At 38.4% G+C, this 22,532-nt stretch overlaps 1 protein-coding gene across 9 annotated transcripts in view; it reads right to left on the minus strand.

Moving 5' to 3' along the window:
* The window catches only part of Znf81L (zinc finger protein 81 like), a 98,405-nt gene that overhangs the window by 58,572 nt on the left and 17,301 nt on the right, over positions 1-22,532 (minus strand). For 3 of the 9 annotated variants that reach the window (XM_063280426.1, XM_063280423.1, XM_063280420.1), the window contains exons 3-5: positions 22,307-22,429; positions 5,709-5,737; positions 4,771-4,932 (exon numbers count right to left, since the gene is read on the minus strand). Coding sequence is in view for 5 of the 9 variants with exons in the window: in XM_063280423.1 (XP_063136493.1) it covers positions 4,771-4,824 (54 nt within the window). In the remaining 4 variants the exon portion in view is untranslated. Of the gene's footprint in view, positions 1-4,770; positions 4,933-5,708; positions 5,738-17,602; positions 17,735-22,306; positions 22,430-22,532 lie in introns of all 9 variants that reach the window. The other 6 variants (XM_039100627.2, XM_063280422.1, XM_039100629.2 and 3 more) reach the window with 4 other exon arrangements.

Consider the following 22,532-nt stretch of genomic DNA (forward strand, 5'->3'; position numbering starts at 1 on the left):
CATGGCTCCAGCTGCATATGTAGCAGAGGATGGCATTGTTGGGCACCAATGGCAGGAGAATCCCTTGGTCCTGCCAAGGCTGGACTCCCCCAGTGTAGGAGAATGTCAGGGCAGGGAGGTGGGAAGCAGTAGTTGTATGGGTGGGGGAACACCCTCATAGAAGGGAGAGGGGGGATGGCATAGGGGGTTAATGGAAAGGGAGACCGGATAAGGGGATAATATTTGAAATGTAAATAAATAAAAAAATATTCAATAAAGAAAAAAATAAACACCAGAAAAAAGACTGGTGTGATGGCGAATTAGAATAACAAAACAAGTCTGTACTGTTATATAAACAATTAGATTGGGCCAAAAACCTGAGGGGGGGACCACATGAACCAGGTATGGTGAGCCAGGTCTATAATCCAAGCAACCAGATACTGAAGCAAGAGGAAGACAATGTTGAGGTCAGCCTAGTGAGTTCTAAGTGACCCCAGGGTTATGTAGTTAAGACTGTATTTCAAGAGTAAACAAATAGAACAACAAAATATTATATTATTTTGGGTACTGTAAAAACAGATACACAATGGATAAAACCCACACTGTAGGTAATTTTTGCCTATCAATAATAGTGAATATATAAGTATCATTTTCCTGGCCATTCTATTTATAGAAATATTCAAAGCTAGGCATCGTGCTAGAAAGGTGCTTCTGTGGTTAACAAAATATTTTTGTAGACCAAGGTTCAGTTCCTAGCACCTGTATGATAACTCACACCTTCATCTGTCTTCTGCAGGTACCAAGTAAACATATAGTAGATATACATATATACAAGCAAAATACTCATACATGATAGGTTTAAAAAAAAAAACAAAAGAAACATGTACCTGGGCCTAAGGGTGTAAGCCTGTAATCCTCCTACCTGGGAGGCTGAAGTAGAATGATGCCAAGTTCAAGGCCAGACTGGGCTATAGTGACTTCAAGGTCCACCTAGGCTAATGGTCTTTCAGACCCTGTCTCAAAAAAAAGTAAGACTGGGAATTTTACTCATTAGTACAGTACTTGTCTAGCATGCACAAAACCCTAGCTTCTGTCTCTAGTAACACAAATAAATACATAGAGCCAGCCATGGTAGTACACACCTAAAACTTAAGCACTTCAGAGCCAGAGGCAAGAACACAAATTCTAAGGAAGCTTTGCCTATTATGGAGATTTTTTCCACAGAGAGACAGTGACACACAGAGAAACAGAGAAAGGCAGATCTCCTTAAACAAACTCTTCCTCTCTTCCTTGTGCTAACTGATGTGTGTAAAAGGCATTTCCCTCTGTGTTGTATGAAATTGCAAAAAACTGAGAATCCCTTAAATTCCTATTAATTCATGATTCATTTCTCTACTTAAATATAGCCACATAATGGATACGATTTAGAATTTAAAAGGAATTAAGGAAGTCATTTACTAACATCTATCACCAATATTAATTGCTGAAGAAAAACATGTTAAAAGCTATAGGGTTTTTTGTTTTGATTTGTTTTTTTTTTCTTTTTGTTTGGCTTGCTTGCTTGCTTGCTTGCTTGCTTGCTTGCTTGCTTGCTTGCTTGCTTGAAGCTTTGGATTAAATATTAAATCCAGGTCCTTACACATACCAAGTATCTTTAGTTAGGGTTTCTATTGCTATGACAAAACACAGTGACCAAAAGACAAGGGTGGAGGAAAGATTTCACTTGGCATACACTTCCACATCACTGTTCATCATTGAAGAAAGTCAGAGCAGTAACTCAAACAAGCAGGAACCTGGAGACAGGAGCTGATGCAGAGACCACAGATGGGTGTTGCTTTCTGGCTTGCTCCCCATGGCTTGCCCAACCCAGGAATGGGACAACCCACAATGGGGCTGAGCCCTCCTTCCATCTATCACTAATTTTAAAAAATCCTCCACTCTCTTTGGCCTGCTTTTGGGGTCCTGTCTCACCTACTGGGTTGCCTCTTTCAGCCTTGATATGAGGATATATGGCTCATCTTACTTTAATTTGTAATGCCATGCTCAATTGATATCCTTAGGAGGCTTCCCTTTCTGAAGGAAAACAGAGGAGGAGTGGATTTAGGGAAGAGGGGAGGTGGGGGTAGGGACTGGGAGGAATAAAAGGAAGAGAAACTATGGTTAGGGTATAATATATGGGAAAAGAATAAATAAATTTTAAAAATAAAAATAATTTTTAAAAAACTGAAAATACCTCATAGCTATAACTTATGGAAGCATTTTCTCAGTTGAGGTTCCTTCCTTTCTGATAACTATATCTTCTGTCTAGTTGACATAAGACTAACAAGCATACCAAGTATGCTTTACCATACAGCTACAATCGCAGATGGGAAGTTTTGTAGCAATGCATTTGAAAAAAATCTATAGCTGCCATTTATAATAAATACATGAGCAACTCTATTCCATAAAATTAGAGGTTATATTTTTCCCTTTTCAACAGACTATCATGAAACAGAAAATTCATGCAAAAATAAAATGTAAAAATTCAGCTTAGCTAATTATTCAAGGGAAATATTTCATCTAATTCCCACCAAAACTAGAAACAGAACATTACCAGCTCCTTGCGTATAAGCCTTCAGTGTCTCCTTGCACCTCTCATCAATACTCATGGAAACTTTCATCCTATCTCAGGGAGGATTTCCTCACTTTGCTTTCCAGTTTTGCCACTGTTCAGCATGGTTTTGTTTATAAAAACTAAAACAAGCACGATTCATTCTTTAGACCTGTCCTCTGTTACTCGATATTATGCTCCATCATTGACAGACATTATCATAATTTTCACATACTGGCTATAACAAGTTAATACTGCAGTGTTCACTGATGCATGCATGCATCCTAGGCACATTAGTCAAACAGAATTGTTTCCTTATATAGTCTACATTCACTTGATGAGTGAGGCTAAAATGTTTTCCAACCTGCTCCAATTTGCAGCATGATACCCATGATGCTTCACATCCTACCATTTGTCATGGTACTTGTCAGGCTTCTTGGCATACGCCATTCAGGATGGGATGTTGGTATTATAATGTGGTTTAAATCTACACTTTTCTTGGCAACTGAGACTGAGTACTGCCTAAGGCAACTATTAGACATTTGAAAAACTTTCTTTGTTACTATCTTCATTTAAGGCCCCTGTCTAGTGCTCAGTCTACTTTTTCTTACTGTTTAGTTGTTCATTATATAATCAGGGTATAAGTCTCCTGTGATTATATCATCTCCCACTCTGTAAACTGTGAATCATTTCTTATAATACCACAAAGATCAAAGTAGTAAACTTTGAGAGTAGGGCATTTCAGGAAAGTGAACTGTGGACTCTTCCTAAAGATACAAATCACTCAGCTGTACACTTATTTCTGTTACAGAAATATGTATATTCATAAGAAAATCTGTTTTAAAAACATATTTAGCTTATAACCTACTCACCTAACCATATATAATACTTAAGAAGGCATGTACTTGTATATGAGGAAACATAAACAAGTATTTTCATATGCCAAATGTAGTGGCATATACTCATAATTCCAGCATTCAGAAGCCTGAGATAAAATTATTATGGATTCAATGCCAACTTATACTACATTAGTAAATTTGAAGCTAGCCTAGACTATCTAGTGAGCCTCTAAAAAACAAAACCAAAGGGGCTGGGGATTTAGCTCAGTGGTAGAGCGCTTACCTAGGAAGCACAAGGCCCTGGGTTCGGTCCCCAGCTCCGAAAAAAAAGAACCAAAAAAAAAAAAAAAAAAAAACAAAACCAAAAACATAAAACAGAAGAAACTAGGAATCTAAAAGCTGAACATATAGGAGAAAGATGGACAGGAGAATTTTGACTATGTAGATTTGTACTTTTCAAACTTTTGGAACTTTTTGTCTATAATATTACTAAAACATTAAATTTAAAATTAAACTATTAGCCAAGCAGGTTAACCTACACCTTTAATCCTAGCACTCATGAGGCAGAGGCAGGCAGATTTTTGTGAGTTCCAGGCCAGCCTAGTCCACAGAGTGAGTTCCAAAGCAGTACAGTAAGACCCTTTCTAAAAAAAAATTAAACTATTACTAATACTTCCAAGTGATGATACTGTATCACTGAAACTGCAAAATATAAACAGTGGTATACTTATGGGGATGTTCTAAAATTTTAGTTATTTAAACAAAAATTGCAATAGCATTAATGATGTACATAGAAGATTTAGAAAATAATGTACTTTTCAATTAATTGGAAGGAAAACTAAAGAAATAGAAAAATGGTAGACATGCTGACATATACCTATAGTCCCAGAAGGCTGACGCAAATTGGTTACTAGTCCAAGGCCAGTCCCAGTAACTTAGCAAGACTCTATTTCAAAATTTAAAAGCAAAATTAAAGGGATGGGGTAGGGGTTAGAGAAATGATTAAGAAAATCTGCCTAACTTCCAAAGGACATGGGTGTGATTTCCAGCATCCACATGGCAGCTCACAAGCAGTAACTCCAGTTTCAGGAGATCTGATGCCCTCTTCTGGTCTCTGTGAGCACTGTGTGCCTATGGTACGCAGGTGAAATACCCATACATTTAAAATAATAAAGTGTTCTGTTAAAAGATTTGGATATACCTTCATGTAGAGCCTACTAGAGCTAGGACTGTAACTTCAAATAGTTGTGAAAACCATATCAGGGTTGAAAAACATGTGCAGCAAATTACGTTTTTCTATAAGGCTCAGAAGTTCAGAATAAAAAATTCCTACCCCCTGGGTCACCCTTCTTTTCCCCTCACCTCATAGGCCTTGGCATGTCTCCATGGCTGAGTTAGATCTTTAGTAACCAACATGTTAATGCTATCCCTGGGCTCTCTTGTTGGTAATTCTGTTCTGTCGAGATTCTCTGATTCTGTTGAAGTCTGCAGACTTAACAGGCTCTTCTAGGATCAGAAGATATTCTAAGATACCCAAAAAGACATTGTCAAAATAATACGAATTTGCAACTAAACATTTTATAGTAGTGCCAAAGTATAGTTTAACCTACTGAACAGTACAGTATAGTAGACAAAGTCATAGAAACATTGATTCTGCTTATTAATCAAAGGGAAATATGAGGAAGTATGTGAGATTCGAACTAAGATTAATAGAAATTTAAATTTTAGCTCTGCCAATATTTAGGTGTCAGTACAAAAACATTTCTTCTGTTTCACTTTTAAAAGTCAAAGCCATCTGAAGTGGTTGTGAAAATTAAAATGAGATGATATTTATTCAAGACTTAGCCTGAAACTGGGACAATGAAAATAGATGCCATAACAGCAGATATTCAAATCTTAATGTCCCAAATTCAATAAAATTGAAAACTTTTTGAACACTGACATGATACAGAGATGCAAAATTTTACATGTGAGTGCTAAGAATCACTGTCAAGGGCTGGAGAGATGGTTCAGAGGTTAAGAGCACTGACTGTTCTTCCAGAGGTCCTGAGTTCAATTCCCAGCAACCACATGGTGGCTCACAACCATCTGTAATGAGATCTGATGCCCTCTCCTGGTGTAACAGCTACAGTGCACTTATATGAATAAAATAAATAAATCTTTAAATAAAAAAAGAATCACCATCAATATAGGATTACCAAAAATACTGTATAAATTACCTTCAAGTTAAGATGTAATGTAGGGATGAAATGTATAAGAAATTCGATTATAGATTTAGATCCCACCCCTAAGATACCTACCTCTTCAGGTAAATGAAAGTGGTCCAAATCTGAAAAAAAAAAAACACAAAATTCAAAACATTACTGATTTCAACCATTCCAGATAAGAAATAATTGCCTTATATAAGGACCCATGTATTATACAAAAGCACCTAGACATGTTGTATAATTTGCACAAAAACTTTCACCTATATATTAATAATTTTTGTGTTTTCATTTTATGTCTGCAGAAACAGAATATTAGTGATTACAAGTTAGACCCAGTCTACCTGACTTCAAAGTTCATGTTCACAGCTAGGTGTGGTGGCGAATGCAATGCCTTTAATCCTAGAACTAAAGAAGCAGAGGCAGGGAGATCTGTGGCCTTATCTACATAGCAAGTTCCAGGACAGCCAGAGCTACATACACAGAGAAAAACCAAAACAGAAAGAAAGGGGATGACAAAAAGAGAGGAAAAGAGACAGAGATGGAGAAGGTAAAAACACTTCAAGAGGACCCAACTTTAGTTCCCAGTATTCACAGGGTAGCTAACAAGTGACTCTAACACCAGTTTCATGGAATCTATTTCCTCTTCTGCCTCCTCAGGCACTGCGTACATGTGGTATACAGAGATATATGCAAGCAAAACATCCACACATAAAATAAAAATAAATCTGAAAAAAAGAAAATAGTCAACAGAAATAACTGAGTTCAAAAAGAGACCAAGATAGGGTGGGGAATGATGGTGACACAACACAGCAAGAACAAAGAACTTCTAAAAGGTAGACAGAAATGGTAGATCATTTATAGAACAACATGAGAAATAACATTGGTGACTTCTCCAAATATTCTTTGTTATTTCCAAATATGATCTGAATATACTGAAGAAATGTACACAGAATCAACAGAAACAGAAAAAAAACAAACACAAACAAAATAAGCTTTAAGAAATGCTCTTTGTTTCATAAAAGATTAAGAAAAGGTGACCCAGTAGAACAGAAAACATGAGAGGTTTCAAAAAGTTTAAAACATGTATTTAAGGTAGAATTTGTAAAAAGGTTTACAGTACTAACAGAAAATGGGTTTATAAATATTCAGCTACTCTAGCAAAGCACTAATTTTTGTTTGTTAGTTTTTCTGAGACAGACCTTCACAGATTAGCCCATGCTTGCCTCAAATCCTAATAGCTGAAACTAGCCTTGAACTGATAACCCTATCTCACCCTCCTTTATGCCAGAGCTGGAGGGTGCATCATTGGGATATATGTTTTTTTCAAAAGCCCACTGAACATTTTACAAGACAGACAATACCTGGGATTGTAAGACATTATGAAAATGAGATCATTTCATATCTTCTGATTATAATGCCAAACTTGAAATCAATAACAGAAAGATAAAAAATTTCCAAGTACTTGAAACTTGAAATATTTTCATAGAATCTATGGTAAATTCTTAAAGGAAATTTAAAAAGCAATAAATGAAAATATAGCATATTAAATCTGTATAATGATGGTTAAGCAACAGTGAGAGAAAAATTTACATTACTAAATGTTTATATTTAAAAAAACTATGGGGCACAGAAGAAGAAAGAGGCCAGGCAGCACAGCTCTATGATCAACTTCAGCACCACGTGGCTTCCCAATTCCTAATCTGAGGCCCAAAAGGAAAGTCAGCTCTAAGCAAGAAAAACAAGTGTAGACAAGGTTGTCAGGAAAAAAAACACACCTAGCAAACACTAATGAAGTCAAAAGAGACCACAAGAAAGGATAAAGCATCAGACCAAAAACATGCAAACAAGGGAAGAGGGGAGCAAAGAGTAAACAGGCTGAGGTGGCTAACCAACCAACTAAAGCAGATTTGCCTGTAGAAAATGGAGAGATTGGAAAGCATGAGATTTCAGACTCCATTGAACTCCAAAAAGAAAGTGAATTTGGACTATCCATGTCTACTTTGTCCTTGTTCCCCTTCTTACACAATCCAGAATATTTTTATGAACTATTTTATAAAATTGAGGGTTTTTTACTAGCTGTAGAAACATTTTGAAAGGGGGAAATTCGATCTCATCCTATTTTTTAGTATAATGAGTTGGGTTCTTTTTTCTTTTTACTCTTTTCTCATATAATACATCCAGATCACAACATCTAATTTTCCCCACCGACCCTCTCCCTTAAATGCACTGTCCCTTCATTGCCTTCAGAAAAGAGCAGACCTCTCAGGGATATCAATACAAGTAAATGAGTTTTTAAGAAGTGAAATCAGAGCTGGATAAAAGACTCAGTGGTTAAAAGTATAACAGGGCCAGCAGTCCAGACTGTGCACGGATCCAGACTGAACCAGTCAAACAGCTTCCTGCACCCAAATCCCATGGGAGGGAGAGCTAGACCTTCAGAGGGGCAGAAACTCCTGGGAAACCAGAGGAGACTACTCTCCGCCCACATTTCTGATTCTAGAGGAAAACGCCTAACACCATCTGGGCCCCTTGCCCACAAGGACTTAGGAGAAATAGGGGTAGGCCCTTCTGGTTCCGGCCCACAGAGACAGCTGAAAGTGAGCTGACAGGAACAACTACACACCTGAGAGCAGAACACTCTGTTCCCGTAATTGGCTGAAAGAAAATAGGAAAACAGGTCTAGAGCACTACTGACACACAGGCCTATAGGACGGTCAAGCCACTGTCAGAAACAGCAGAACAAGGTAACACCAGAGACAATCTGATAGCAAGAGGCAAGCACAGGAAAATAAGCAACATTAACCAAGACTACATGGCATCATCAGAGCCCAATTCTCCTACCAAAGCAAGCACTGAATATCCAAACACACCAGAAAAGTAAGATCTAGATTTAAAATCACATTTTATCATAATGATGGAGGACTTGAAGAAGGTCATAAATAACTCCCTTAAGGAAATACAGGACAACACAAGTAAACAATTAGAAGCCCTTAAAGAGGAAACACAAAAATCCCTTAAAGAACTATTGGAAAAAGAAAAAAACAAGAACACAGGAGAAGGAAATGAACAAAAACGTCCAGGAGTTAAAAATGGAAAGAGAAATAGGAAAGAAAGCACAAAGGGAGACAACTCTGGAGATAGAAAACCTAGGGAAGAGATCAGAAGTCACAGATGCGAGTATCACCAACAGAATACAAGAGATAGAAGAGAGAATCTCAGAAGATTCCATAGAAAACATAGGACACAACTCTCGAAGATAATGTAAAACAAAAAGGCTACTGGCACAAAACATACAGGAAATCCAGGACTCAATGAGAAGATCAAACCTAAGGATAATATAGACAGTAAAGACTCCCAACTCAAAGGACCAGTAAATATCTTCAACAAAATCACAGAAGAAAACTTCCCTAACCTAAAGAAAGAGATGTCCATAAATATACAAGAAGCCTACAGAACTCCAAATAGATTGGACCAGAAAAGAAACTCCTTCCTTCACATAATAGTCAAACACCAAATGCACCAAACAAAGAAAGAATATTAAAAGCAGTAAGGGAAAAAGGTCAAGTAACATATAAAGGCAGACCTATCAGAATTACACCAGACTTCTCACCAGAGACTATGAAAGCCAGAAGATCCTGGACAGATGTCATACAGACCCTAAGAGAACACAAATTCGAGACAAGGTTACTGTACCCAGCAAAACTCTCAATTAACATAGATGGAGAAACCAAGATATTCCATGACAAAACCAAATTTACACAAGATCTTTCTACAAATCCAGGCCTACAAAGGATAATAAATGGAAAAGCACAACACAAGGAGGCAAGCTACACCCTAGAAAGAGCAAGAAACTAATCTTTTTGCAACAAAACAAAGAGAAGAGAAGCACACAAACATAATCTGACTTCCAGATACGAAAATAACAGGAAGCAACAATCATTATTCCTTAATATCTGTCAACAGCAATGGACTCAATTCCCCTATAAAAAGACATAGATTAATAAACTGGATACGCAATGAGGACACAGCATTTTGCTGCCTACAGGAAACACATCTCAGAGACAAAGACAGACACTACCTCAGACTAAAAGGCTGGAAAACAACCTTCCAAGCAAATGGTCTGAGGAAGCAAGGTGGAGTACTCATTCTAATACCGAATAAAATGGATTTTCAACCAAAAGTCATCAAAAAAGAAAAGGAAGGACACTTCATATTCATCAAAGGAAAAATCCACCAAGATGAACGCTCAATCCTAAATATATATGCTCCAAATACAAGGGCACCTACATACATAAAAGAAACATTAATAAAGCGAAAAGCACACATTGTACCTCACACAATAATAGTAGGAGATTATAGTACCCCACTCTCATCAATGGACATATCATGGAAACAGAAATTGAACAGAGACATAGGTAGACTAACAGAAATTATGAACCAAATGGACTTAACAGATATTTATAGAACATTCTATCCTAAAACAAAAGAATATACATTCTTCTCACCACATTATGATACTTTCTCCAAAACTGACCATATACTCGGTCACAGAACAGGCCTCACTAGAGGCCTTTCTATACAGAAAGATAGAAATAATTCCATACATTCTATCAGACCATCACGGGCTAAGGCTGGTCTTCCACAACAACAAGGAAAGAACGCACACATATACATGAAGTTGAAGAATGCTCTACTCAATGATAACCTGGTCAAGGAAGAAATAAAGAAAGAAATCAAAAACTTCTTAGAATTTAATGAAAATGAAAGTACAAAATTGTAGGATGATGTCACAGGTGAGGCAGGTACAGGATAGAAGGAGGCCTGTCATTGGAGGAGAAGGAAGGATGGGCGGGAGAGAAGTTTGAAGGAAGAGGAGGAGACTAGAGGAGAGAGGAGGAGAGGGGAGATGGAGAAAGGGGAGAAGCCATGGCAGGTGATGTTAAGATGTTGCTCTGTGTATTTACAGGTTGTTATTAATGTTCTCAAGGGATGGATGGTACTGGGCTTTGTATGTTTAAGTGGGCAATTATATCTTAACAATTGGATCTAAGATTATTGTGTTGTGTGTTGTTTTATGTGAGGGTTTGAGTGTAGGAAAGTGTGCGGCTGGGCTGTGTTTTCACCAAGATAATCTAGCAGATATCTGGGCACTGCAGTACAGACCTAGCAGGTAAAAGACACCGATACCATTTTTATTTTTATATTTTTACAACAACACAAAATAACCAAACTTATGGGACACAATGAAAGCTGTGCTAAGAAGAAAACTCATAGCTCTGAGTGTCTGCAGAAAGAAACAGGAGAGGGCATATGTCAGCAGATTGACAGCACACCTAAAAGCTCTAGAACAAAAAGCAAATACACCCAGGCGGAGTAGAAGGCAGGAAATAATCAAACTCAGAGCTTAAATCAACCAAGTAGAAACAAAAAGGACTATACAAAGAATCAACAGAACCAAAAGCTGGTTCTTTGAGAAAATCAATAAGATAGATAAATTCTTAGCCAGAGGGCATAGAGAGTGTGTCCAAATTAACAAAATCAGAAAGGAAAAGGGAGACATAACTACAGATTCAGAGGAAATTCAAAAAATCATCAGATCCTACTACAAAAGCCTATATTCAACAAAACTTGAAAATCTGCAGGAAATGGACAATTTCCTAGACAGATACCAGGTACCGAAGTTAAATCAGGAACAGATAAACCATTTAAACAACCCCATAACTCCTAAGGAAATAGAAGCAGTTATTAAAAATCTCCCAACCAAAAGGAGCCCAGGTCCAGACGGGTTTACTGCAGAATTCTATCAGACCTTCATAGAAGACCTCATACCAATACTATCCAAACTATTCCACAAAATTGAAACAGATGGATCACTACCGAATTCCTTCTATGAAGCCACAATTACTCTTATACCTAAACCACGCAAAGACCCAACAAAGAAAGAGAATTTCAGACAAATGTCCCTTATGAATATTGACATAAAAATACTCAATAAAAGTGTTGCAAACCGAATCCAAGAACACATCAAAACAACCATCCATCATGAACAAGAATGCTTCATCCCAGGTATGCCGGGATGGTTTAATATATGGAAAACCATCAACTTAAAACACTATATAAACAAACTGAAAGATAAAAACCACACGATCATTTCACTTTATGCTGAGAAAGCATTTGACAAAATTCAACACCAATTCATGATAAAAGTCCTGGAAAGAACAGGAATTCAAGGTCCATACCTAAACAGTAAAAGCCATATACAGCAAGCCAGTAACTAACATTAAACTAAAAGGAGAGAAAATTGAAGCAATTCCACTAAAATCAGGGACTAGACAAGGATGCCCACTCTCTCCATACTCATTCAATATAGTTCTCAAAGTCCTAGCCAGAGCAATCAGACAACAAATTTTGGAAAGGAAGAAGTCAAAATATCACTGTTGGCAGATGATAGGATACTATATTTAAGTGATCCCAAAAGTTCCACCAGAGAACTACTAAAGCTGATAAACAACTTCAGCAAAGTGGCTGGGTATAAAATTAACTCAAATAAATCAGTAGCCTTCCTCTACACAAAAGAGAAACAAGCTGAGAAGGAAATTAGGGAAACAACCCTTCACGCCTGCAGCAGAGATAATCGAGCTCCGGGGCAGACATGACGCCTGAGTGGGAGCCGGTTCGAGGGTTCGCACCACACGTGGTTAAGCCCCCTGCTTGCGAGTGGTGGACTCCAAGAAGATGTGCACCTGGACTTGCCCCCTGCTGCAAACTTGGCTCTGGGCTGATGGGCATCTGGGTCATGGGAAAGATCGTTGTCAGCAGTTATTTTTTTATTTTTTTTGTTTGATTCTGAATATGATCTTGGCAAGACAGAGACTTCCTTTAATAATAGGACAGAAGGCCCTGATCTATTTTTGATCACTAATACCACAAGCTTTCCTGCTTCCTCTTTACAGCAGACAGAGCCTCTGATGACAGGGACTCCAAGGTTGCAGATTATGTCTTCTCTTATAGATAAGGAAATCAAAGATTTAACAAAGAATTATACTTATAAGGATAGTGATGCTTCTTCTATTAGGGTGTTGGTAGAACTGTTGAGAAATGATTCCTTGAGCTTTGGGTATTATGAATATTTTACAGAGGATAGAAACAGGTAGTGGCAACCAGGTACTTACAGGGGACCATATGTGCATCGACCAATGGATGCTCCATTACCATATACTGGAGAATATGATTTGAATTTTGATAGGTGGGTTACTAAGGATGGATATAGGGTCAGGTATTTGTCACTGCCTTGGTCAGAAAGATTGGCAAGAGCCCGTCCTCCTTGGTGTGTGCTCTCAGAAGAAGAGAAATGGGAGGTAAGGTCACAGATCATCAGATACTTTAGACAGGGATCAGGCATGCAATATTATTGCCCCAAGCCTTGGATGTGCATCTACAGGACTAGCGAAGATGGGATCAAAAGGGTTAACTAGAGCGATAGAACTAGGTACACAGACTTGATGGCGTAAGATATGCCAGACTTGCGGTCCCCTGAAACTTCCTCCTTGATGTGACAAACGAAAACTAGACTAGGCTGGCTGACTGCGGCTCGTCTGAAAAAAAAAAAGCAAGCTATACCTTTTTGCAGAAAAATCAAATGTTCTTGGCCATGGTCCAAGATTGTTATGCAATGAAAATTGTGTATAAATGTCTGATGCTCTCTCAGTAAAGTTGCAACAGCTGACCACACTCTCTCTGTGTCTGTGTCTCTGTTCGCCATCCCGTCTCCGCTCCACGCGTGTCCTCAACAGGGGTCCCCCCGCGGATCCTTGGAACCTCCAAGATTGCCGACCGCGGCACAACCCCCTTCATAATAGTCCCAAATAATATAAAGTACCTCGGTGTGACTTTAACCAAGCAAGTAAAAGATCTGTACAATAAGAACTTCAAGCCTCTGAAGGAAGAAATTGAAGAAGACCTCAGAAGATGGAAAGATCTCCCATGCTCATGGATTTGCAGGATTAATATAGTAAAAATGGCCATTTTACCAAAAGCGATCTACAAATTCAATGCAATCCCCATCAAAATACCAATCCAATTCTTCAAAGAGTTAGAACAATTTGCAAATTCATCTGGAATAACAAAAAACCCAGGATAGCTAAAACTATCCTCAACAATAAAGGACTTCTGGGGGAATCACTATTCCTGAACTCAAGCAGTATTACAGAGCAATAGTGATAAAAACTGCATGGTATTGGTACAGAGACAGATGGATAGACCAATGGAATAGAATTGAAGACCCAGAAATGAACCCACACACCTATGGTCACTTGATTTTTCACAAAGGAGCCAAAACCATCCAATGGAAAAAAAGATAGCATTTTCAGCAAATGGTGCTGGTTCAACTGGAGGTCAGCATGTAGAAGAATGCAGATCGATCCATGCTTATCACCCTGTACAAAACTTAAGTCCAAGTGGATCAAGGACCTCCACATCAAACCAGATATACTCAAACTAATAGAAGAAAAACTGGGGAAGCAACTCGAACACATGGGCACAGGAGAAAATTTCCTGAACAAAACACCAATGGCTTATGCTCTAAGATCAAGAATCGACAAATGGGATCTTGTAAAATTACAAAGCTTCTGTAAGGCAAAGGACACTGTTGTTAGGACAAAACGGCAACCAACAGATTGGGAAAAGATCTTTACCAATCCTACAACAGATAGAGGGCTTATATCCAAAATATACAAAGAATTCAAGAAGTTAGACCGCAGGGAGACAAATAACCCTATTAAAAAATGGGGTTCAAAGCTAAACAAAGAATTCACCGCTGAGGAATGCCGAATGGCTGAGAAACACCTAAAGAAATGTTCAATATCCTTAGTCATAAGGGAAATGCAAGTCAAAACAACCCTGAGATTTCACCTCACACCAGTGAGAATGGCTAAGATCAAAAACTCAGGTGACAGCAAATGCTGGTGAGGATGTGGAGAAAGAGGAACACTCCTCCATTGTTGGTGGGATTGCAGACTGGTACAACCATTCTGGAAATCAGTCTGGAGGTTCCTCAGAAAATTGGACATTGAACTACCTGAGGACCCAGCTATATCTCTCTTGGGCATATACCCAAAAGATGCCCCAACATATAAAAAAGATACGAGCTCCACTATGTTCATCGCAGCCTTATTTATAATAGCCAGAAACTGGAAAGAACCCAGATGCCCTTCAACAGAGGAATGGATACAGAAAATGTGGTACATCTACACAATGGAATATTTCTCAACTATCAAAAACAATGCCTTTATGAAATTCATAGGCAAATGTTTGGAACTGGAAAATATCATCCTGAGTGATCTAACCCAATCACAGAAAAACGCACATGGTATGCACTCATTGATAAGTGGCTATTAGCCCAAATGCTTGAATTACCATAGATGCACAGAACACATGAAACTCAAGACAGATAATCAAAATGTGAATGCTTCACTCCTTCTTTAAAAGGGGAACAAGGATACCCTTGGCAGGGAAGGGAGAGGCAAAGATTAAAACAGAGACTGAAGGAACACCCATTCAGAGCCTGCCGTGGCCCATACATATACAGCCACCCAATTAGACAAGGTGGATGAAGCAAAGAAGTGCAGACCGACAGGAGCCGGATGTAGATCGCTCCTGAGAGGCACAGTCAGAATACAGCAAATATAGAGGCGAATGCCAGCAGCAAACCACTGAACTGAGAATAGGACCCCCGTTGAAGGAATCAGAGAAAGAACTGGAAGATCTTGAAGGGGCTCGAGACCCCATAGGTACAACAATGCCAAGCAACCAGAGCTTCCAGGGACTAAGCCACTACCTAAAGACTATACATGGACTGACCCTGGACTCTGACCTCATAGGTAGCAATGAATATCCTAGTAAGAGCACCAGTGGAAGGGGAAGCCCTGGGTCCTGCTAAGACTGAACCCCCAGTGAACGTGATTGTTGGGGGGAGGGCGGCAATGGGGGGAGGATGGGGAGGGGAACACCCATAAAGAAGGGGAGGGGGGGGGTTAACGGGATGTTGGCCCAGAAACAGGGAGTTGGTAATAGAACTGTAAACAATGTATATGAAATGAATCCACCATTACTAACTGTAATATCATGTCTGTGTTCTGAGATCACACACATGACTACCAATATATCTGAAAAGGTTGCTGGAGCAGTTACATATGAGTTCTTGGCTGGCACGGCTGATAAAGGAGAGTAATGTGGAAAGAGTTTTATATACGAAGTAGAAGAAAGCTCTACCATGTCTTAAATAACAGAAAGATGCCGCTTGGAAGTTGTAATTCTTACAGAACCTTCACAGTTTTATGAGGTCCAAATGTTTGTTGATTCTTGATCTTAGAGCATAAGCCATTGGTGTTTTGTTCAGGAAATTTTCCCCAGTGCCCATGTGTTCCAGATGCTTCCCTAGTTTTTCTTCTATTAGTTTGAGTGTATCTGGTTTGATGTGGAGGTCCTTGATCCACTTGGACTTAAGTTTTGTACAGGGTGATAAGCATGGATCGATCTGCATTCTTCTACATGCTGACCTCCAGTTGAATCAGCACCATTTGTTGAAAATGCTATCTTTCTTCCATTGGATGGTTTTAGCTCCTTTGTGAAAGATCAAGTGACCATAGGTGTGTGGGTTCCTTTCTGGGTCTTCAGTTCTATTCCACGGATCTACCTGCCCATCTCTGTAGCAATATGATATAGTTTTTTATCACTATAACTCTGTAATACTGCTGGAGATCAGGGATGATGATTCTCAAAGAAGTTCTTTTATTGTTGAGTATAGTTTTCACTATCCTGGGTTTTTTGTTATTCCAGATGAATTTGCAAATTACTCTTTCTAACTCTATGAAGAACTGAGTTGGAATTCTGATGGGGATTGCATTGAATCTATAGACTGCTTTAGGCAAAATAGCCATTTTTACTCTATTAATCCTGCCAATCCATGAGCATGGGAGGTCTTTCCAACTTCTGAGATCTTCAATTTCTTTCTTTAGAGACTAGAAATTCTTGTCATACAGATCTTTCACTTGCTTGGTTAGAGTCTCAATGAGGTATGTTATGTTATTTGTGACTACTGTGAAGGTTGTCATTTCCCTAATTTTTTGTCAGCCTACCCCACCTGGGTATACAGCCCATTTATATACAGCCACCAAAACTAGATAATATTGATGAGGCCAAGAAGTGCATGCTGACAGGAGCCTGATATAGCTGTCTCCTGAGAGACTCTGCCAGAGCATGACAAATACAGATGTGAATGCAAGCAGCAAATCATTGATCTGAGAACAGGACTCCTGTTGGAGGAGTTTGAGAAAGGATTGAAGGAGCTGAAGGGACTTGCAACCCCATAAAAACAACAGTACCAACCAACCAGAGTTCCCAGGGACTAAACCACTACTCAAAGACTACACATGGACTGACCCATGGCTCCAGCTGCATATGTAGCTGTTGGGTCTTGTTGGGCACCAATGGGAGAAGCCTTGGTCCTGCCAAGGTTGGACCCCCAAGTGCACCCCTGGGATGGGGAGGGGGAATACCCTCAAAGGAGAAGGGGAGGGGCATGGGATAGGGCATTATATGGCTGGGAAACCAGGAAAGGGAATAACATTTGAAATGTAAATTAAAAATATCCAATAAAAAAAGAAGTTGTAATTCTTTCACATTGGGTTATTTTTAGTTTTGTGGGTTTTTTTTTTTTTTGACTCATCTGCTTAGAAAACAATTGGGCTAGAAAATATTAAACAGATTCCACTGAGAAATCTCAGGGGTCCAGGTTAGTTGAGACTGCTAGTCTTCTGATGGGGTCGCCCTCCTCCTCAGCTTCTTCCAGCTTTTCTCTAATTCAACCACAGGGGTCTCCCACAGGCAGCATACACCAGCTGATGAGAGCACCACCACCACCTCCACCCTGACACATAAAAAGCAAAGGACTGCGTGGCCTGGGCTCAGTGAGAAAAGATGCACTTAACCTTGGAAGCTGGAGGGAGTGAGGAGGTCTGCTGGGGTAGGGGTGGGAGGTGGGACATCCTCTTGGAGATGGGGGAGGAGGTATGGGATAAAGAACAGTCAGAAGATAGACCAGGAGGTGGATAACGACTGGACTGTAAAAAAAATTAAAGAATATTATTATTATTATTATTATTATTATCACTGTTATTATTATTACTTTTATTAAACCCAGATTCCTATTACTTCTTCAACATCTGCGTTTTCAAGTTTTATACATCGGCACTTCTTTAACATTAAACAGAAACATAATTTGTCAAACCTCTTCCAAAAATGCAGATGTCTATAACTACAATGGTACTAGACATGGAAAGGACAATGAAAAAATAAAAAGATGAAAATATTCATGGGCAGGGAGGGAATGTGGTTCAAGATTTGGATTTAAAAATAAGTTCCCCAGGAAGCTAGCTATCTTGAAATTTCCAGAAAACTTTGTTTCCTCCCAAAATGGAACCAATACCCCTAAACTAGTTAGAAACTAGTTATGAGATGCTATAAATGATCAAAACAGTGAAAAGGAAGTGAAACATGAATTCTACTTAGCTAGAGTGTCACAACAGTTGGTGAATCAGTAAAAACTATTGAAGTGTTTTGAAACATAGGTAGGGTAGTGGGAGTAAAGGACTGAAGAGCTATCTGTAATACTTTAGAACAGGTTGTGGCTGAAGAAAAGGCTCAGCAGTTAAGAGCACTTGCTGCACTTGTAGAGGACCTGGGCTCAGTTTCCAGTACCTACATGGAGGCTCACAATACACGTAACTCAAGTTCAAGGTGATATGACACCTTCTTCTGGCCTCAGTGGGCACAAGGCATACAGGCATACATGTGGTGCATACAGGCAAGACACTCATACACATAGAACAAAAATAAAGTTTGTTAAAAATAGAAAAGGATTTCAGTGTTGGGAACATTTTCTAAACAGTAAAATGACTTCAGGATAGATGTCTCTGATATTAAATATAACAGAAGTTTTTAAAGGTTTACAAATAGAAATAACAGAAAATTACAAGGCAGAAACATATATGCAAAAAAGTCAACACAATGTTATAGAATTCAAGGCTAGAAATCTGTTAACTTTGTTAACTAGCAAAATATTTCTTTTGCTTATCATATGAACACAGCATATTGAATCCCTTTTCCTTGCACATTTAAAATTCCTATAGTCAGCCTTTAAGCATTTTGTATTTCTTTGCCAATCTTGGGTTGAATATCTTGTTCCAGCTGATTTTGGTGACAATAACTACAAACTATCAATGCAAAACCTTGAATGTGGTATGTAACATTGTTTGATAAGTTTTCACTAACTGCTCTCTGAAATTCATTTTATGTACTATATGAACATAATCTATTCTAGGACAATTTGGACTTCATTAGAAACAGTTAAGGTTTGTGCATAACTTTATGCCTAACCAAATGAACATTGTCATCTTCAATAACCTAAATCTTGAGCACTTCAACCACCTGTGCTGTTGGTGGTAAGATGGTAAACTTCTCTGATCCCCAATGGCTGCCAGTCCAGAAGGTTTTAGGCTGAAACTAGTGGTTTTAAATTCATGAAATAATAATCTGTATTATATCTACAGTTTCATATGGAGTATAGGAGCCATATCATCTTCGATGTGTGCTGTTACCTCTCCAAGACTTCAAATCTTATGAGGGTCCCTGCAAGCATCACAGATGTTGAACAATTCTTTAGGTGCTTCTCAGCCACTTGGCATTCCTCAGCTGTGAATTCTTTGTTTAGCTCTGAACCTCATTTTTAATAGGGTTATTTGTCTCACTGCGGTCTAACTTCTTGAGTTCTTTGTATATTTTGGATATAAGGCCTCTATCTGTTGTAGGATTGGTAAAGATCTTTTCCCAGTCTGTTGGTTGCCATTTTGTCCTAACAACAGTGTCCTTTGCCTTACAGAAGCTTTGTAATTTTACAAGATCCCATTTGTCGATTCTTGATCTTAGAGCATAAGCCATTGGTGTTTTGTTCAGGAAATTTTCTCCAGTGCCCATGTGTTCGAGTTGCTTCCCCAGTTTTTCTTCTATTAGTTTGAGTATATCTGGTTTGATGTGGAGGTCCTTGATCCACTTGGACTTAAGCTTTGTACAGGGTGATAAGCATGGATCGATCTGCATTCTTCTACATGTTGACCTCCAGTTGAACCAGCACCATTTGCTGAAAATGCTATCTTTTTTCCATTGGATGGTTTTGGCTCCTTTGTGAAAAATCAAGTGACCATAGGTGTGTGGGTTCATTTCTGGGTCTTCAATTCTATTCCATTGGTCTACCTGTCTCTGTACCAATACCATGCAGTTTTTATCACTATTGCTCTGTAATATTGCTTGAGTTCAGGGATAGTGATTCCCCCTGAAGTCCTTTTATTGTTGAGAATAGTTTTAGCTATCCTGGGTTTTTTGTTATTCCAGATGAATTTGCAAATTGTTCTGTCTAACTCTTTGAAGAATTGGATTGGTATTTTGATGGGGATTGCATTGAATTTGTAGATCGCTTTTGGTAAAATGGCCATTTTTACTATATTAATCCTGCAAATCCATGAGCATGGGAGATCTTTCCATCTTCTGAGGTCTTCTTCAATTTCTTCCTTCAGAGGCTTGAAGTTCTTATCATACAGATCTTTCACTTGCTTGGTTAAAGTCACACCAAGGTATTTTATAGTATTTGGGACTATTATGAAGGGTGCTGTTTCCCTAATTTCTTTCTCAGCTTGTTTCTCTTTTGTGTAGAGGAAGGCTACTGATTTATTTGAGTTAATTTTATACCCTGCCACTTTGCTGAAGGTGTTTATCAGGTTTAGTAGTTCTCTGGTGGAACTTTTGGGATCACTTAAATATACTATCATATCATCTGCAAATAGTGATAAAACCTTTTATTATTTTAAAATAGATATTGCTTAGTGACTATCAAAATGTTATCTCTCACAAACATATGTTATAGACATATACATGTATATAAAATATTTCTAGCAGGAAAGTATAAATATCTCATTTTATCAACTCTTCCCCAACACTGGTTGATTTTCTTTTACTCCTTTTATTCTTCTAAGAGCTGAAGAATTATGTCTAGTTGTTTCCAGGTTCAGCATGGGTGCATAAGGGGAGGTGTGACACATTTCCTGTCCCTGGAACATCACCAAGTCATTGATCTCTTTGTGGGAGATGATTTCTGTTGCCCTGAAGCTGATCTGCTGTCTTTTCTATTTTACTTTCGATTTCTTTCTGGAGAATACACTTCCCCAATTACTCAGGGCTAATAAATGAAATAGATGTGGTTCTCAGGAGTGAGGAATGTAGGTGATTGTGAGACTGCGGAGGATGAAACACAGGCCTTACACTTGGCCTTTAATGCCATGGGAGAGGATCTAGAAAATATAACCACAGAGGCTATGAAAGCCTACACGGTTCTTTGTAGACATATTTCATTGCCAGACTTCTCCTTGAATTTAGAATTATGAGGAGATACATGTACCCTCCAGTCCAATGACAAGTTCATTAATTAACCAGGTTGAATTTGGATACATCAACAATGAAGAATTAAAGTGGTCTCAGGAAGAGAAGGCGTGGATAGGAAAAGAAAGAATCTATAAAGTACAAGTAAATGATAGTTGGGTTCATCTTATAGGAGGAAGGCTTGTATATGATCTAGAAACAAATAGAATTAGAAGGAAAGTGCTAGTATGAGGATACAAAGATTAAAGAATTAAAGTATGATATATAAGCATATAAAAATTAATATTTTGTTTCCCTAACTACTTGAAGGATTGAAGATGACAATGCCTAGAAAGATATTAGAGAGAGCTATTTGCTTTACATGCATAAATTTTAAAACTTTACAAGAAATGATTTTAACCTTAGTAGCCTGTCACCTTTCTGTTCTTACATGCAGATCTTTACTAAAGACTGCTATCTGCTGTACCAGGAAACCATAAGAGTTGTTCTAGCTACCGATGAAAAACAGGCTGTGTAAAAACTATAAGGAGATGTAGTATTGCTTTGTGTTTAGTTTTTGTTTTAAGGAAGCAGGGATTGGGACTAATGATCTTGGATTCATAAAATCTATGTAAAATTGAAGATTTCTAAAAAAATATTAACAATCATCAAAGCCTTGACAATGTAGCTTTAGTAAATAAAAAACTGGGTTTGGGCTCTCTGGTCAGGAGAAGGCAAAAGAATGAAAAGGAAGAAGGAAGAGAATGAAAAGGGAGAAGGCAAACGATTGGGAAGAAAGAGGGAAAAAAGGAGAAGAAGGAAGAATGATGAGAATCCTCAGAAAAAGAGAGCACTTGAACTGACAGCCTGTACCCACTACTGACTTCGAGTCATTATTGAATCATCACTGCTCCCATATCTCCCTTTCTCAGGACCCACCTCATATTGAGGCTAGACCTATTTTACTTCTTCCATGCAATTCTTTTTCCTATTAATTGGACATTTAAATTCCTTCTGTACATTTTCATGTAATTACTCCATTTCTAACTGCTCTTCTTGATAATGAAAATTATTCTGTATTTAACAATTCTCTTCATTGAATATCACTAGTGTCACATATTGTATTAGTCAAGGTTTGCTAGAGTAACAACTTATAGAATAAATTGCTTCCTCCATACATACACACATACATACACATAGAAAGGGGATTTATAAGAATGACTTACAGGCTGTGGTCCAGATAATCCAAAAATGGCTAGCTGTGAATAGAAGGTTCGAGAATCTGGTAGTTGCTTAGTCCATGAGGCTGAATGTCTCAGATGGTATGGTCTTCAGCATATGCTGAAACTCTGAATACCAGCAAAGGAATGGACTTGTTAGTGAGGTAAGAGCAAGCAGACAAAGAACAAAAGCTTCCTTCTTTCATGTCCTTATATAGGCTTCCAGCAGAAG

Source organism: Rattus norvegicus, chromosome X, assembly GCF_036323735.1.
Source record: "Rattus norvegicus strain BN/NHsdMcwi chromosome X, GRCr8, whole genome shotgun sequence".
NCBI classification, from domain to species: Eukaryota; Metazoa; Chordata; class Mammalia; order Rodentia; family Muridae; genus Rattus; species Rattus norvegicus.